Source organism: Eleginops maclovinus, chromosome 13, assembly GCF_036324505.1.
Source record: "Eleginops maclovinus isolate JMC-PN-2008 ecotype Puerto Natales chromosome 13, JC_Emac_rtc_rv5, whole genome shotgun sequence".
Classification (NCBI taxonomy): domain Eukaryota; kingdom Metazoa; phylum Chordata; class Actinopteri; order Perciformes; family Eleginopidae; genus Eleginops; species Eleginops maclovinus.
In genome coordinates, this window is record NC_086361.1 from 15,244,175 (window position 1) to 15,261,777 (window position 17,603).

Genomic DNA, 17,603 nt, shown 5'->3' on the forward strand with positions numbered 1-17,603 from the left:
TACGTGCGCGCTCTCTCTTTTTTTGTGGTTTTTGCAGTGGAAAAGAAGTCCCAGGTTGAAAGGTGGATAGAAATGTTTACAGCAGAAGCGATATACCAACCATGTTGACTCTTCGCAACACTAAAGACTGAAAACTATTATATAAACTATTATTCTTTGTCTTACTGACCCAGTATCAGTGGTAAACCATCTCCCAATTGTACCTTTTTAAATTCAGAGATCCTGAAATGTAAAGCGTGTCATTAGTAATTCCAGAAAAGCTAAAAACTGCAACAATGCCTCAGCCCTTTTTGGAAGAGTGTTCTGTAACACCTAAACTGGTGATAAAAGGGATAACTTTGAAAGAAATGATGCATTATTTTTCATGAGGTCTCCTAAATACTTGTCCTCTTAGGGCATCTTAAAATCCTTCAAATGAAACTTAAAAGAAAAATCCTGCTTCGGTTTAACTTAAATCTTTAATATGTGATGAGGGATCACAGGTGGTTCACTGTTCTATTTTCTAAATAATTTGGTCTAAAAAAAATAAAAATGGGTAGAAATGCACTTGTGTTTTTTTATGTGAATGGCACAAATGACTAAACTAAACTCACACATGTTCAATTAAATATTTCCCCTGGACATGGAGCGGAAAATCAACCCAAGAATGATTAATTTTCTGTAAAACAACTACATTTGTGTCCGCACTAGAGCCACTGTCCTGTTTCGTTTAAACCAGTATTGTTAATCGGTTCATCAGTATTAGAAAGCTGTGGCAAGAAAGGGATGTGCAGAGCAGGTGATAAAGTAGTCAAACTCAGACATAGTGTAAAACACAGCACACGTGCCTTATGCAACATAGCTATTTGAGAAGTGCTGAATTTCATATGAGCATCTGTGCCCAGGGCTGTAAATTTAGGTGCAGCTAATGAGGATCTCTGATACAGCAACAGCCAGCAGTAAGTGCCAGGGACATGCAGGTAATGTGCTAAAAATATTCCCTAAATTAACCATATTTTTACTTTCAAAATTAACTTTTTATTTGGCGTTATATCTTTACCCAAGATATAAAGTATAGCACCTCCTTAGACCAGCTGCAACATCAAAACATGTTACTTAAATGATCAGTAATAACAATCCAATAATAGCTTCTGTGTAATAATGCATTACTGAAATGGGTCACTCTACATTGTTGGCCAATATTCGACTGTATTTGAATACTGTGTGATGTCCATGTCCTGAAATGTCCGACAGAGGGACAGTTATTAAGTCTTGAGGCGGGTCTTTCCTCACATGGGCCGAAATAGCGCGTGTACCCTGCCCGGAAAAAAAAGTTGCCACCCAGATACTTAACCGACGACCAGGGTCCAACCGGAGGGTAATTATTGACTAGACAATAAACCTGATTCATGCAACAGACTTCTGAGGTGTAGATTCTTCAACACACATGAGACAGACATGAGCTACTGTCTGGACCCCCTCGGTTCCGGACTGGGTGTTTATTTGGAGTGAAACGACAGCTGTTTGTGGGGCAGACACGATGTTGTTCTGGCAGCACTACACTGAAAACTTCCGAGCCCCAGTGCAGAGACACGACGACAGCAGCTTCACACGGTACGGACATAACGATGTTTATTTTGTTTATGGTCCCAGATCATCTCTGAGAGCTCTTCCACCAGTAAATCAACAATAAGGTGAAAAGCCAACCTTTACATTATAAATAAAAAGTCATTGTCCTTTATTATGATGACATACGCTTATCTCAAAATATCTAAAGAATATTATAACTATTTCAAATATAATGAATTAGTATCTCTAAAAAAACAATGATCTCAATAGGATGATTGATATCTCAAAAGAATGACGTTCTATCTCAAAAATATACTTTATCAATTGTAAAATAACTTAAATATTGCAATAAGTAAAGTAATATAAAAAGTTTGACCAAATAAGTATTTCGTAATTCAAAATGGCGAGAATATTTCACAAACCTATAAGTGAAATATGGTCATTTTAAAAAAAAATGTTGGCATGGTGTGTCATTATAATGACTCAGGATGTTTTATTTTGTACACACTGGCGGAAAAAGTTCATAGAAAAGTGAATGAATAACTATGTGGTTATTGCTTCCTTTCACTTGCGAACAAATTAGTTCTGTCACTGTGCGTTTGCATGTTACATATGTATCTGTCACGCAGAGTGGCAAATGTTCACAGCAGTGGCGTAGCTAGGCCTATTTAAGGGGCCTAGCTCTGCCTAAAATGTTTTAAACCCCACCCAAATGAAAATGTTGAAATTTTGAGGGAAAACAGGGCATTCACGTCTCATGCTCCTTTTGAAGAATACAGTTTTCAAAATGAAAATATTTCACTGAATTGTAATTGGTTATGGTAATGTTTATACTTATTGATTGATATATATATATTTTCATATTAGTGTTGAGAGTTGCGCCCCTCCCCTTACCAAGACTACAAAGTTCTATTAGATCTAGCATCTTAATTTTGCTCTCAAAGTGCACCAGATGCATGCAACTCTTTGCGTGCGCACTTTACGCACTTACGCACACACACACACACACACACACACACACACTCACACACACACACACACACACACACACACACACACACACACACACACACACACACACACACACACACACACACACACACACACACACACACCTTAAAAAAGAGGCCCCGAAAATGTTTTAGTGCTTGCATTAGCACGCACACAGCTCCATCTCACCACTGGGCTAAGCCCACCCACAATTGAAAACCTAGCAACGCCCCTGGTTCACAGTATATTTGTAGTGTGTATCTTTGTTGACAGTTATGACTTTATAGACGCTATCATTTACTTTCTGGGAGGCAGCAGAGCGCAAGTACAGTTGGACATAATGACGGAAGCTTGGAGGCCGCTGATTGGCTCATCCCCTTGCGCTCGTCACAGACTGCGGCCTCTGATTGGTCGCTTGACGTCCTGGCATCCTTCCTGAGGCTGTGGGTGGCAGAACTGCAGACTTCACAGAGTGACGGTCTGTGTGCTAAGGGTAGCCATGTTGATGCCTGGTTTTGTGTCAACCGCTACACTTTGGATGGTTAAAGGACTGCGTCTCAAGAAGCGGGAGCCTTAGCGGTTGTTCCTGCACCGCGATGAGAAGAGGAGAGCGGGTTGGGACGGTACAGGGAGCGCCAGAGAAGAGCTGCTCTGCTTAGGATCCACGGACATCAACGGTCGATTCAAAGCAAGTGAAGTTGATGCTAGTTAGCCTGGTAGCTAGGTAGCAACAGCTGTGCGGACGCTGCGTGGGATGCAGCGTGTGGACTAAAAACAAAATTATCCTCTGCTTGTTGTGTTTTCTTGGACAAACCATAACTAGCCTGCTTTAAGACTTTAGCGTTACAACGGGGCTGCTGGATTCATGCTAGCTTGCTTTAGTTACCGTTGTAGAGCTAGCTGTTAGCTAACGTTAGCATGCTGACAACCAGCTCGCATCTTCTGTCACGACTAACATTCGCTTGCTGAGTGGACTCTTAACTTATTGTTACGTTCAGACGGTCACGGAGCACCGTGTTTTGTGACAAAAGAGAGAGAAAAAAACCGAGTGGAGATATGGCGATACACCCAGTCTCTGTGGAAAGCAACCGCCTGCCCAGCCTGCCAAGGAGCGGCTAACGGGCTAGCAGCATAACTTTCCTCTCACGGTGTCACTGTAGCTGCACAGCCCGCTTCCTCGCTAGCCGACCTCTCGTACCTGAAGCAAGCTGGCGTCCCTCCGAGTAGAAGCCGAGGACAAGGAGCTCGGGCCGATGGCCTGGGTGCTGAAGATGGACGACGCCAGCATCGAGTCGGGGCTGGTGCACGACTTCGATGCCAGCCTGTCCGGCATCGGGCAGGAGCTGGGTGCTGGAGCCTACAGCATGAGGTTAGACACCGGAGACAACATGCCTTCCCACGGCTTCCTAACACAGTTTTGGATCAACAAAATACAATCTGCCTGTTTGGAAGTGTTAACATTTACACCCCCCATACCCGTGTGTGTTCTCCCCTTTGTACTGTGGCTTCTCTTTGTTTTGGGATTTAGATCAGGGCAGTCTTTGCAGGGTGCCAGGATCAGGGCCCAAGATTAATTTCTCTAAACCACACCAAAGCAAAGGAAGGACATGTGGTGTACTTTAAGGGACATTATGGCAGTTCAAGCTATTGTCAAAAGGGACCTAAACTTTGTGTAAGATAACACAGAGGAAGTCTGCAGGAAGGGCCTTGTTGTGTCCCCTCAGACTGGTGGTATAGTAATCAGAAAATGTGTAACCCTCTGTTTCTAGTCACGTGGAAGCATAGTGTTGTGGATTATGTACAAGGTGATGAGTGCTTTTAATAATGTTGTTAAGGAAAGCTCTAAAGGAGTTATTTGAGTTGGAGGTACAAGTGGAAGGAGCTTCAGCACTTGTTCCTTTCTCATGTACCTTAAGAAGCACCTGACTACAGTTTTGTTAATGAGGCATTTTTCTTGAATTATTTTTGTTCTACAGTAATAGTGTTAGCCGCACTGGGTGATGATCACATTTCAGTCGGGTAGCTTAAGCTCTGTTGGCTTGTCTAACTTCTAGCAAAATATGCCAAGCTGCATAATGCAATTGGTTAAATAAGATTATTTCTTTACAATATGTTTTTCTATAATAACAACAGCTTCCTGGTTTTATATGTGGAAGTGTCTGATCAAAGACAATCTTCCCAGGCATTAAATACCAACTCTGACACTTTGGCACAAGAGTTGGTTTTGAATGCTTGACTAGATTCTTCAACATTAAACAAAAAAAGAAGCATCAAAAGATTCATGGTTACGTTTTTTGCTGCTTTTAATTCGTTCCAACAATCTTACTTAGAAACCAGTTCTGTCAGTTGATTCTTTTTAGATGCTCAAATTTAAATGTAAAAGCCCTCTTTATATTACCTTAACCATGTGATTGTAAACAGGTTGTTTTGGTATTACCAAAATATTTTTCTTGTAACAAAGTCTAATCAACATTTTTCACCTTATTCCCAGCTCTAGTAGCCACACAGTATCTGATACCATGTCCAAAATAAATACATGCAGCCCTCTTAAGCTCCTCTTTTAATGACTTGTGAACATGCCACCAGCGTCTGGTCACTGAGGTGATTCCCAACACTCAGATTACTTTGGCAAACCCTTGTTAGCGAACATGTTGATAATGTGTCTGGGATATGATCCTTGCAAATCTTCCAGGGAAAATGTTTTAAGAAGGAATGTGCTGGCATCAAAGGGATGTTGTTCTAGACAAACATTTGATTAGTATCTGTACTGAATTATATAGTTTATGGGGTTGAAATTTACGTGACTACAGCAAGAAGCTCCCAGGACCCTCATGTTTCTTATCAGCTGCTTCCTCTGCCATCTGCGTTTCAGCCTGCATTTATCTGAGTGTGACGTAGGTGAGGGTCAGTCTCTTATGAGTGTAAGCAGGTTAACCAATACTCAAGCGATGTGTTGCATGTAAGCGAGTTAGTGAAAACATAGTGTGTGTGTGTGGTGTCAGCGGGTCCAGGAGTAGTGATATCTGTGGTATTGGGCTGGGTTGCAGTCGGGGCATGTTTGGAGTCAGCAGCTGGTAGGAACAGAATGTCTCGATGTGTTTTAGGGGACCAGCTCCTCACATTTCAGGAAGCAGATGTAGTTTTCCTGGGCAGGAGGGCCGTGGCACCCAGGGTGGCTCTGACAGGGCACAGAGGAAAGCACAGATAGCTGCAAGGGATTACGGCTGCTCAATGAATTGAACGGTGATCAAAATTGCAATATGGACTCATGCAATATGCAGATTGAAGTATGCACATTCACACACTGAGCTGCAGAGATATCCTGGATTACAAATCATATTCGACAGATGTAAAATCACACCATGTTTTTCTTTAAATATTTCACAATTCTGATGAGATTAATGATGCAAAAAAGAGAATCCCCTCCTTAATCTTAAAATGCAATATTTGTGCAAATTAGTTCATTCTTTTCAAATTGTGCAGCCCTACAGAGAACTGATTTGAAACTTCATATTCTTGCAGGTGGCTGTTTCTTCTAAGGTGTGGTTTTTTGGTGGAAGGTGCTGCAGGAATGTCATGTTGTTGTTGTTGTGGCTCGGTCTAGGGTGGCACCGTGACTTGCCAAAAAGCTTTTCAAGGTAATGAGATGCCATGGTCTGAATCTCTTAGCTTGGATAGGACCAGAGCACAGTCGCAGACCGTTCATTGTGCACCGGTTGACACTGTTGCAGCATTTGTCAGGGTGAGCCGAGGACGGGTTGGTTGTCTGGAGCTGCTGCCAAGTGTGAGAGATAGTGTGTGTCAGCAGCTCAGGCTATCTCTGGGTGTTTTTGTTCATTTATCATGCTCCCGCTACCTCATGCATATATAATAAGGGCCATTTGATTGATGGAGAGACTTTGTCACCCCTTCTAAAATAAGCCAAAGCAGTTAATAATTCCACACTATGAGGAAGTAATGTCTTGCCAAAAGTGGAACATTCAACAGATTAGAAACCTGGTTTATGTGTTTTTAGAGATAACTGCAAAGTGAGGAAACCTGAGGAGTACAGGCAGGCTTTGCTGGTCACAGTGATTGTGTATGTTTTCATCAGGATGCTATTGAAGTTTAGAAACGCTTACAACTTTAAATGAATGTCCGATAGAAGCCAGTTAAAAACCATTGAAAGGCCAGATAAAGCAGCTTTCTTTCTTGATGGTTTTCTTGTGCATCTTTTCTTTCTGACATCCGTGTTGACTTCCTGTTTGTTTCTTTTCTCTCCTCAGCGATGTGCTGGCTCTGCCCATCTTTAAGCAGGAGGACTCCAGCCTTCCTCCTGAAAGCGAGACCAAAAATCCCCCATTCCAGTATGTGCTGTGCGCCGCCACCTCGCCTGCCGTCAAGCTGCACGACGAGACGCTCACATACCTGAACCAAGGTGAGACACGCAACACACCTAGCCAAGCCTTTTACTAGGATTTGGGGGGTTTTCTCTTTCATGTAGTGTGTCACATAGGTTTTTGTGCATGTAAATGGTGTGCAAAGGAAAAATCCCAAAGTTTCTCCCCTTCACACTCCCCGCCCCCGCCTGAAACGACTGCTTTGAAGTCCTTTATTAAATCTCGCCATGAAGTGATACCACTGCGCCCTTCTATTGGCTAGCACTCCAACACATTGTACATGATAGGCTAAGGGGCAGGGTGTCTCTCTGACCAGCTAACCAATAAGAGCAGACTGGTTTCAGACAGAGGGTGAAAAGAGGTGCTGCAGCGCAGGCAGCATGAGAAAAATAAAGACCGGTAGGAACCCTGTAAACATGTCACAGTTAAATTTGATGGTGACTGCAGATAAAGACTTTGGTATGTGTGTCCTGTGATACTTGCACTGTCCACTTCTTTGTTCTTTAGTTTCAACAATACACACCCATCATTAAGTCTCAATAAATAATAACCACATTAATTTATTGCACATTATTTTGCAAATGAAACCGTTGCTGGTGCGAATGGCAGCCTCTCATGACCCCTACTCTCCACTTTAATGTTACACCAGTTTGGTTTTGATTCTTATTATATTGCTTTTTTACACACATTTTGATTCACTTTATATTTTGGCATGAAATGCAATAAATTGATTTCAAATTGTAATATTAACATAAATTGAGAAATGAGCTACATCTGTTTTCAGCGAGATGCGGCAGTATGTAATCGTATGTCCCCACATGCTTTACCGCAAGACAGAAGCTGTCAATTATTGAGCCTACTTTTCATTGATTTCCGCAGGGTTCAACAGAATTAATACATAGAAATAGATTTTCCATATGTGGAATTACACAGAATTGCAAGGGCAGCTAAAATGCAACTTTCGGTCTATAGTTTGCTGATGCTAAACCACTTATAAACGCAGAGTGGGCTGTTTGAAGATGGTCTGGTCATCCATGGCATAAGGTCATGATGCGCTTCACTGGGAAATAATCGATCAGCATGTTGTGATCACATTAAGACAGTTTATTGTGTCGTCAAGATCTAATTTGTAGGAGAGGTGAGTCGATCTGGTGATTCAGCATTGGGATGGTGTGGACATATGAAATACTTCTGACCAGATGTGATGCACTTATTCTTACCTTTTCAATACAAACAATGTTTTTATTGGTAATATTTTGTGTGTCATGTCCAGCCTAGTATGTATGAACACCAAATATGTCAGATGGTGCGATGAACACCTGCAGCTCTACAGTGTCAAGATACTAAAACAGATGCAAGCAGAGATGAGGCATCCACTCTCATCATCAATCTCCACCACTCATTGAAACAACAAACACGTTGTTCCATATTACTGTCACTTACTTCAATATTAGAACGAGAATCAGAAGACTAAAGCTCGCTCTCTCTCTCTCTCTCTCTCTCTCAGGCCAGTCTTACGAGGTGCGTATGTTGGACAACAGGAAGCAGGACGAGTTACCTGAGCTCAACAACAAGATGGTGAAGGTGAGAGGGTCATTGCAGCTGGAGGGGGAAAACATTTACATATCCCGTTAGATTCTCCCCATAGCTAACATGCTGTGTGTGCGCAGAGCATAGTGCGGGTGGTGTTTCATGACCGCCGGCTGCAGTACACCGAGCACCAGCAGCTGGAGGGCTGGAAGTGGAATCGTCCCGGCGACCGTCTCCTTGACATCGGTAATGAAGCCTGCCCGTGAAATGTTTACTCAAACCGTCCACTGTGTGTGTGATTCAGAGGTCAAATATCTGTGTGTCTGTGTGTGTGAGACAGATATCCCCATGTCAGTGGGCATTATTGAGCCGAAGACTCACCCCTCCCAGCTCAACGCAGCAGAGTTCCTGTGGGACTTGAACAAGAGATCTTCTGTTTTTGTGCAGGTAACACACACTCGCTCACAAACCACACATACACCATCATCTGTCTTTTGTGCCATCTGTTGCCTCTAAATTTCCACATCGAACACGTGTTTGTGCTGCAGGTGCACTGCATCAGCACAGAGTTCACCCCCAGGAAGCACGGGGGAGAGAAAGGCGTCCCCTTCAGGATCCAGTTTGACACGTTCACCCAGGGAGAGGGGGGAGAGTACACAGAGCACCTCCACTCTGCCTCCTGCCAAATCAAAGTCTTTAAGGTACACACTCCTCATCTTATGGGGGGGGGGGGACATTAATACAACACCTAACACAACGGAACTTGAAAATGAAATCTCTCTCCCTTTTTCCGATCTTCTTAGCCAAAGGGGGCGGACCGTAAGCAAAAGACGGACAGGGAGAAGATGGAGAAACGCACACCCCAAGAGAAGGAGAAGTACCAGCCTTCTTATGATACCACTATCCTGTCAGAGGTCAGTGCTATGGACTGTCAGGCCTAAAAACAAATACGTGGCTTTAGCACAAATTAAGTACTAGTCAAGTTTTCGGTTTTTATTTGGGGGTGGGGGGGGGGGGGGTTATCCATGTTGAAATGTGTTTCTGCAGAGTGGTCTACTGTGTGGCTAAATTTGAGGTAAAGGGCCGTACTGGTGCTCTACATCACTGCCAACCATTTTTCTCAAACATGTTAGTGATGCTTTAGATTTATGACTGTTGCAGGGCTGCGACTAACAATATGTCTCAGAGCTCAAGAAGAGAGCTACTAAATTCACAAGATCCATTTGATTGCCATCTTTCTGGCTTAAACGTACCTCGTGTATCTCCAGAATTAAAATTCTGCTGCGGATAAACATTGATAAACCACCTCAGCAACCTGCGTTTGACCTGCAGTGCACCACGATGTGATGATGGTACATCTTGACGAAACAGTCACAGTGACAGGTGTGATGGATTACCTCTCTCAGGCCGGTTCGAAGTCTCCTCACGTATTTGAATACTTGAGGATAAATCTGGTAATGGCTGCCTGGACGACAGCACTGCATCTGGTATGCTTTAGAAAGTGGTTTTGGCAGTCATGTTGAAATGCACAACAGGGTTTCCCCAAGAACTGTTAAGTGTTTAGCTGAGGTGTTCAGCCACCTGGATCCTGACGCATCTCGTCTCGTGATCTAGTTTAGTTTGTAGCACACAGTTCAAACACACACTCCTTCACCTTCATATGATTTCTAAAGTTGGTCTTTTGTCAGATGAGGTGTGACAGACTTACAATAAAGAAAAACTCTGCATAGTTTGTAGAAATGGCTTAAAATATACAAATCAAGGTTCCTTTTGATTGGGTGGTATGAGGCTCTTATAGGTGAAGGTCAGCGCCCAGTTTAGAGACGCAGACAGGAGTATGGAAATGGGAGCTGAGAAATGTGCTGAACAGGGACAGCAGCTAAACATACTTTGTCCACCTTAAAACAAGAATTACATTTTAAGTGTATATTGTATTTAGAACATTTGAACTGCCTTTTATTACCACCAAACATCCTTTTCAGACGGGACTGCTGTCATGTTTCCTCTTCAAAGCCACCAGACTCCATTGAGAAAAAGGGTGATTCTATATCACAGAACACAAATGTTACTGGTCTACCGCTGCCTCAAACGGTTTCTTAGTTTGTGTGATTGTGTGTGCGAAGTCACAAAATAACACATAGAAACGAACTGATGGGCTCAGCGGTCAAACAGCAACCTCTGTGTTCTGTGAAGTAAAATCACGGTTTTTCTCAGTGGAGTCTGGGGGCTTAAGAGAGAGCAAAGGAAACAACCCTTATCTGTCTGAGAGCAACACAAAGCAGTTACAATATTCTGCATATAGTGTTATCTAGAACAGTGTTTTAAGTGGTTAAAACATGTCTTGTTACTGCTCCCTTATCGCAGTCCGTTGCTCCTGTGCCCATGCTCCTGCCCATGTATAATTGCCTCATTCAGCCCCACATCATTAGATACAAACATTAGAATTTTCCTTTAAACTTAAGGTTTTCTGTGTCTCAGATGTGTTATCACAGCTTTTATTGGGGGGTAGAAAGCAGTCATTTAACTTTTTCTACACTTGTATGTCACACTAAGACTTCCCTCAGGTTATTGGTTGTGTTTGTGTGTTGGTCGCCGGCTGGCTAACCTCTGCTGTGTGTCTGTACGTAGACGAGGCTTGAGCCCATCATAGAGGATGCGGGTGACCACGAGCTGAAAAAGTCCAGCAAGCGGACACTTCCCGCTGACTGTGGCGACTCCTTGGCCAAGAGAGGCAGTGTAAGCACCCTGCTCCCCTCTCCTCCTCCCCATCACTCCATCAGTCTGCCCCCCTGTAGACACATGGCTGTAGTCTGGAGCGTGTAGACCCTCAGCTGCAGGGAAGGAGATGTTTTAATGCCATGTATTTGACATTAGTAGGCGGGGTGGAGATGGTGCAAAGCTAAATTCCCTATCCACCCTTGACTTTTCCTCAACCTTTTGTGCCTTTTTTCTTTTGGGATATTTAGAGTTGGCTTGCAGTGTTAATTAACCCAGTAAGTGAGATTAATTGTGTGTTTAAATAAATCTGTCTCCTCTCAGTGCTCCCCGTGGCCAGACGCCTACGTCAGCCCCAACCAGGCAGCTACTCCCTCCTTCACCTCAACCCCACTGTCCACCTACACAACGTCCTCAGTACCAGACAGGTAAGTGTGTGTTTGTGCGTATCCGAGTTCACACCGCACAGTAGAGCCCAGATATTCCATTTGCTGACAAAAGCTCCAGATTGGCCAATTCGCGCTCATTAGGTATGGATAAGTTTGCATTGTATGCCCGCAATTTTTCTGCTCAAACCACAAAAACTCCAGGTTAATTCGTTATAAAGGCCCTGACACACCAAACCAACATCAATTCACTAGTTTTGATGGAGCTGGCTGTTGCATAGCCTCAAGTTGCCTGTGTCTTGGCCAAAACGTCGCACTTGAACACAGACCACATCCTTGAGTAAACAGCCATTTAATAACTGAGCCTGTGTGAGAGGAAATGACTAAGAATAACAGCAGGCCACAGTAGTCTGTATTAGTAATTGAATAAGTGAAAAAACATATCGCAGGAGTTTAGAGCCGGGGTTTGAATTTGCACACTTCTCTCTCCCTCTCCCTGACCACTGACCAAACGCCCTTGTTGTGAAAAGTCAGCCAGTTGCTAATGTGATCAGTACAGAAATGTGAAGACTTGCAGTGTGTTGGTGCCATTAATTGTCGTCTCTTGTGTTCTAGTGAATCGTCCTCACCCAATCACCAGGCAGACCCTGGTAGCCATGGCAACTCGGAGGTTAGTCTCCACCCTTCGCAACTGTATGAATTGGTGGAAAAGGTAAATAATGACAACAAAAAGTTCACTGTAGAATGTAGGACAAAATAAAATGCTATGTTATTTTATCTTAGATTCTGAATGACCTAATATTTAAAATATGATGTTGATGATTTGCAAAATAAATGTATATTTAGTTGCATCCCTAAAAGTACCATATCATTCCTTAATGGGACTGTGTGTGTGTGTGTGTGTGTGTGTGTGTGTTGTCCCGCTGCAGCAGTTGAGCCCCACCGCCTCCATACAGGATGCACAGAAGTGGCTGCTGAAAAATCGCTTCAACTCCTACACACGGCTCTTCTCTCACTTCTCAGGTACACACACTTTGTCAAAAACCCCTAAAACATGTGTGTGACGTTGTATCAGCTGCAGTGAAGTGACCGCTCCTCTTACTTCTTGCTCAGGTTCTGATTTGTTGAAGCTGACACGGGATGACCTGGTCCAGATTTGTGGGCCAGCAGATGGGATCAGACTCTTCAATGCACTTAAATCCAGGTGTGTGTGTGTGTGTGTGTGTGTGTGTGTGTGTGTCAGTGGTTGTTCTTGTGTACACTTGTATGAGCATTATGAAGTTGTCACGATGTTGCATTGCCTAATTTATTATGCCTGTGTGTAGGTCAGTGCGTCCCAGGTTGACAGTGTACGTCTGTCAAGAGTCCCCCCAGGAGAGCCCCCTGCTGGAGAGACATGCAACCAATGAAAATGGAGATCACAGCATTTCCTCTAGTTTACACGGTAAACTAGCCCTGTGTTTGACTGCAGTGTAACGCTCATATGAGTAGGGCTACTACATAGATCAATACCAATATTAATAATGTGCATATGATGGGTTCCTCTATGAATTGTTTGGTCTATAAAATCTCAGAAAATAGTACAAATGTTCATCCAAGTTTTAAGGTAATGTCTAGTATTGTCAGTCCAAACCCAAAGACACTCAGTTTAATATGATATAAACCCATAAAAGCAGGAAATCTAAACAACTGAGGAGGAAAACAGCATTTTCTGTCATTCTGGCACATAAAAGATGACTAACTGTTAATTGTCTATCAAACTAGTCGTTGCAGCTCTTAGTATTATTCGATGGAGTGTTTGAATATTATTAACTTGCTTTCTTTATCTGCTCTGTTTCTGTACAGTGTATCATGCTCTGTATCTAGAGGAGCTCACAGCTGCAGAACTGATCCGCAAGATGGCGTGTGTGTGCAGCCTTCCACTGGGAACCATCAACCAGGTGTACAGACAGGGTCCTACAGGCATACACATCCTGCTCAGTGACCAGGTACACACACACTCACACTCACACACTCAAACTGTTCCTCTCCAATAGCACTTTATAAAATGTTGAGTACCACTCTCAGCTGTACAGTGCTCTTTATCCAGAGGGATGTTTTTAATTAAAAATCCAAACTCTGGGATACACTCAAAACATGGATGGATACTTATCGACACCCAGCTAGCTCAGCTTTGAGATGCGTTTCCGTGCAGCTGCTATATATGCCAAACCTGAAAAGGATGCAAATGTTATGATATAATGTCATCCTCAACACTTCACTGAATTGAATCGTGCAATACAAACCGTGGTTGGCCCTCAACATGCTGAAATCCAATGAAGGCATTACATTGTTATTTGAAATGTTTGTTGTTAATATTATTATAAAATGAGTAAATGGCTGGACTAGGATATGAGGTTCTCTGCAGAGGAAGAGATAAGATGTGCTTCACTATTTTGGGTACTATCTGACCAGGAACTATCTTTTGTTTGCATGTAATTTACATCCTCACACACACACACACACACACACACACTGTCCGCCTACTGTAACGCTCCTGCTTTTATGACAGCCTCTCCTAACTCTGTCAGTCACCACTCAAGTACCAAGTAACCACTATTTATTACTTTGTAACTTGGCGGGGACATTTGATGATCAGCCACATTTTTACTATTTCTGTTTTTGTCTTTTCCAGATGGTTTATAACTTGCCTGACGAAAGCTGTTTTTTGATCAGCACTGTCAAAGGTGAGCTCCTAATACACTATTCGCCGAGTCCCTTCATTAGAATTTGGCCTGTATGTAACGAGCCTTAATAGATCATTTATTTGAAAAGGATTTAATGCACTTCTTCTTCTTCCCTCTCCAGATGAACTGGGTGAAGGACTCCATCTAATACTGAAGTAGTGCGGAAGACAGATGGCATCACTAATACTCCACCCTCGGTTTTGGAGCAGAAGCCTCCCTCTGTCCCTCTCCGCCTGCCTCTACTCTTTCCTCGTACTTCCTCCCGGTCTCTCCAAACAATCTCTCGATGGGAAGCAGTCAGACTGCGCTTAAAGCCATGTAAATGTTAGAATCTGACATGGGTGTGTCCACTGTTTCATATTGAAAACACTATTATCTGAGGAGCTTAGTTAAGACGAGAGACTGGGGGGGATACAGGGTTAGGGGGGTGATAATGATGTATGTATTTTGATTTTATTATTTTATTTTTTGTCTTTTTATATGGTTTCTGCGGGCTTAAGGGAGGGGGGGGCTTCAGGAGAGAATGGAGAGAGACGTCCTGGCTGGCGGGAGAAGGAAAGAAAGTAGATTTTCATTATTGCTCGTTGCCCCTCTTGCACAACGAGCACAACCAGCACTAGGCCAGTATTTGATAACCTGTACTGCTGAACAGCATGCGATCTCAATGTACTAACCTGCTTAAATGAGAATCCCAAAATCTGCTTGTTTAACATTCTCCATGGGGTTGTCTTAATAAACAATTTATTGATCAGCTGAGCTTGGGAACCCCTGAAATATCCAGGCTGACCCTAAGGAAGTGGCGTCATCTGTGGACGTTGACACCAAACTTCTGTTTTTGTTTTGTTTCTTGGACTTTGTCAGATGGATAAACTCGTGTCACATAGAGTAATCCTTTGTGATTTTAGACTTCCAGCCATATCTCTGTGTTGACGTCAAACTCATCTCGACTCTCTTCATGTACGTCCAGCTCCGCCTACGCTTTTACTGTTTTTAGTTGATGCTTTATTTATGGATCAGCTGTCCCTATCACTCATTAAATCGACTTGTTTCCAGTGCCATACTGGCTTTTTATAGCTCGACTTTTTAGTCACTTTCACAAACACAGTGCACGTGCACCTCGTCTTTGTCTCCTCTGCTTTCTGTGCTGACTCTAAAAACACTGGTTAGGAGGAGCGCGGGTTACGCCTTTTGGGATTTTGGCCATAATATGCTGAAAAAAGTCACATACTTTTCTTTTTTTTAATAGAAGATTGACATGTGGAGCATTAACACCAATCCAAAAACTTCTTGAATGTGGACCAAACGGGTTTCTGATTTGTAGTCCGTTTTTATTTTGAAAAGCTTCATTGGCTCTGTACATCCTGGTCATCAGAGGCACTTTTGTTAAGGAGTTTTAATCCCTCTTCAAGTTGAGTTGCTCGTGCTCTGCATATTCATAGTAATAAACCCTCAATTCAAGGATCTTCGCAGTGAGAAACAACCCACCACAGCAGGCTGCTAGAAATGTATCGCAGCCTGGTTTATTAGTCTTATCCTGTAGACTTGAAAACCATGGCAGCTACACTTTCTTTACAAATCCATAAAAAGCCTGTTTTAAATGTAGCTGCACACAGAAAGTACAAGTCATGCGTGCCCTCAGTGACAGTACATTTCCTTCATGTCCTCCGAGTTGCGGATGGTTTAGTTGACCTCCATTTAATTTTGGTACACAGTGTCCGGCCGTGTTGCAAGTTCAGACCGTTTGCACGCCTCTTAGTCTCAGAATGTGAGTGTGCATGTGTATCATTTTTCATTCTTGCAAAGAAAAGTTAATTATGTCGGTATTTGTCATAAACTTTTTCCTGTCGGTATGATGCAACTGTGTTTAGCTTACTGTTTAGTAAAAGAGCATGTTGGAGACGGGGAAAGGAGGGTGGGAGGGATAATTTGATCCTTGTTGAGTGTAACACCTCCTTGTTTTTCCATTTGTTAGAGACCAAGTCTGCACTGAGAAATTAATAAACTCAAGCTCGATGTGTAGTCAGTAGTCCTAACGGCCACACCCTTTTCTTACCCGCCTATAATACGGAGAACAAAAAAAAGAATGTCAAGCATCTGTGTTTTTGTCTCGCCGTGCACCAGAGCCAGGACTGTAGCTCTTGTGGTGTTTACAAGGACACAAGTACCACAGCACAGTAAACTGTGTTCAGTAACAGAGCAGATGTCAGGAAAAACTCTGTTAAGCAGTTTTGGTCCCCTTAAGTCCTGACCAGTCGTCTGTCTGTCTGTGTGATTGTGTGTGTGAGAGAGTGAGCAGGAGAGGTGACCACTGTTCATGTACAGCCTAATGTCAATGATGATGCTTCTCATGTGCACAGTATCGTATGCTGGAGATGTACACAACCACATGTGCTGGGAATAAATGTTTTCATAACTTTCTCTGGTGCCCTACTGTATTCTATTCCTTAGTTTGAATACTTTGAACTGTAGCATAGTGGTTTTTGATTCAAGATGACAAAGAAATTGATAAAAACATCATGATGTCATAGACTGGGGTACTTTACGGACATTTAGACCCTACCTGACTTTCAAACTGCATATCCCCATTTTGTAAAGGTCGAAGAAGTACTCTAAGTAAAAAATAGCAATTTGACAGTGAAAAAACAACTAGGTGGCTTTAATTGTTATAATATGACAACAAATTAGTTCAATTTAGATGTTGTATTAATCTAAATCTGCAAAGTAACTACATCTCTAAAATAAATGTAGTGGAGTAAAACGTACAACATTTGACTACAAAATGTAGTGGAGTAAAGTATCAAGTAGCATAACATAAAAGTACTATAATTACAATTACCTAGCAGTTGCACCCTGGGAAATGTAAGTGCTCATTTGACAGTAAAAAAATTATATATATATATAAAATTTCACGATACATGGCCCCATTCATTCTTTCCTTTACACGGATCAGTCGTCCTGGTCCCTTTGCAGAAAAACAGCCCCAAAGCATGATGTTTCCACCCCCATGCTTCACAGTAGGATTGAGATTGTAGATTGGATTTTTGCTCACCGTTCTTGTGATCATTTTGACCCCACGGGGTGAGATCTTGCGTGGAGCCCCAGATCGAGGGAGATTAGCAGTGGTCTTGTATGTCTTCCATTTTCTAATAATTGCTCCCACAGTTGATTTCTTCACACCAAGCTGCTTACCTATTGCAGATTCAGTTTTCCCAGCCTGGTGCAGGTCTACAATTTTGTCTCTGGTCTCCTTTGACAGCTCTTTGGTCTTGGCCATAGTGGAGTTTGGAGTATGACTGTTTGAGGTTGTGGACAGGTGTCTTTTATACTGA

At 42.7% G+C, this 17,603-nt stretch overlaps 1 protein-coding gene across 6 annotated transcripts; it reads left to right on the forward strand.

Annotated features, from left to right (window-relative positions):
* Window positions 1-1,343: 1,343 nt before the first annotated feature.
* Window positions 1,344-16,692, forward strand: ubp1 (upstream binding protein 1). Of its 6 annotated transcripts, none has more exons than XM_063899210.1 (16): window positions 1,344-1,593; window positions 6,804-6,955; window positions 8,425-8,501; window positions 8,588-8,693; window positions 8,788-8,894; window positions 8,996-9,148; window positions 9,251-9,361; window positions 11,076-11,183; window positions 11,487-11,590; window positions 12,164-12,260; window positions 12,478-12,571; window positions 12,662-12,752; window positions 12,874-12,992; window positions 13,394-13,536; window positions 14,223-14,274; window positions 14,396-16,692. In XM_063899210.1, exons 1-16 carry the CDS (start codon window positions 1,520-1,522, stop codon window positions 14,431-14,433), a joined length of 1,626 nt encoding a protein of 541 aa, XP_063755280.1. In that variant the 5' UTR covers window positions 1,344-1,519; the 3' UTR covers window positions 14,434-16,692. The 6 variants fall into 6 exon arrangements, with proteins under 6 accessions (XP_063755280.1, XP_063755283.1, XP_063755281.1 ...); XM_063899211.1 differs by lacking the exon at window positions 1,344-1,593 and adding an exon at window positions 2,874-3,907 and having other exon boundaries at window positions 12,164-12,218; XM_063899209.1 differs by lacking the exon at window positions 1,344-1,593 and adding an exon at window positions 2,875-3,907 and having other exon boundaries at window positions 12,481-12,571.
* The last annotated feature ends 911 nt before the right edge of the window (window positions 16,693-17,603 follow it).

What these genes read in the sequence shown, in the direction of transcription:
- ubp1 (XM_063899208.1), top strand. Translation starts at nt 3,792, where the DNA reads ATGGCCTGGGTGCTGAAGATGGACGACGCCAGCATCGAGTCGGGGCTG. An exon ending in GCTCACATACCTGAACCAAG is followed by an intron (nt 6,956 to 8,424) that starts GTGAGACACGCA and finishes TCTCTCTCTCAG; the next exon opens with GCCAGTCTTACGAGGTGCGT. An exon ending in ACGTCCTCAGTACCAGACAG is followed by an intron (nt 11,591 to 12,163) that starts GTAAGTGTGTGT and finishes CTTGTGTTCTAG; the next exon opens with TGAATCGTCCTCACCCAATC.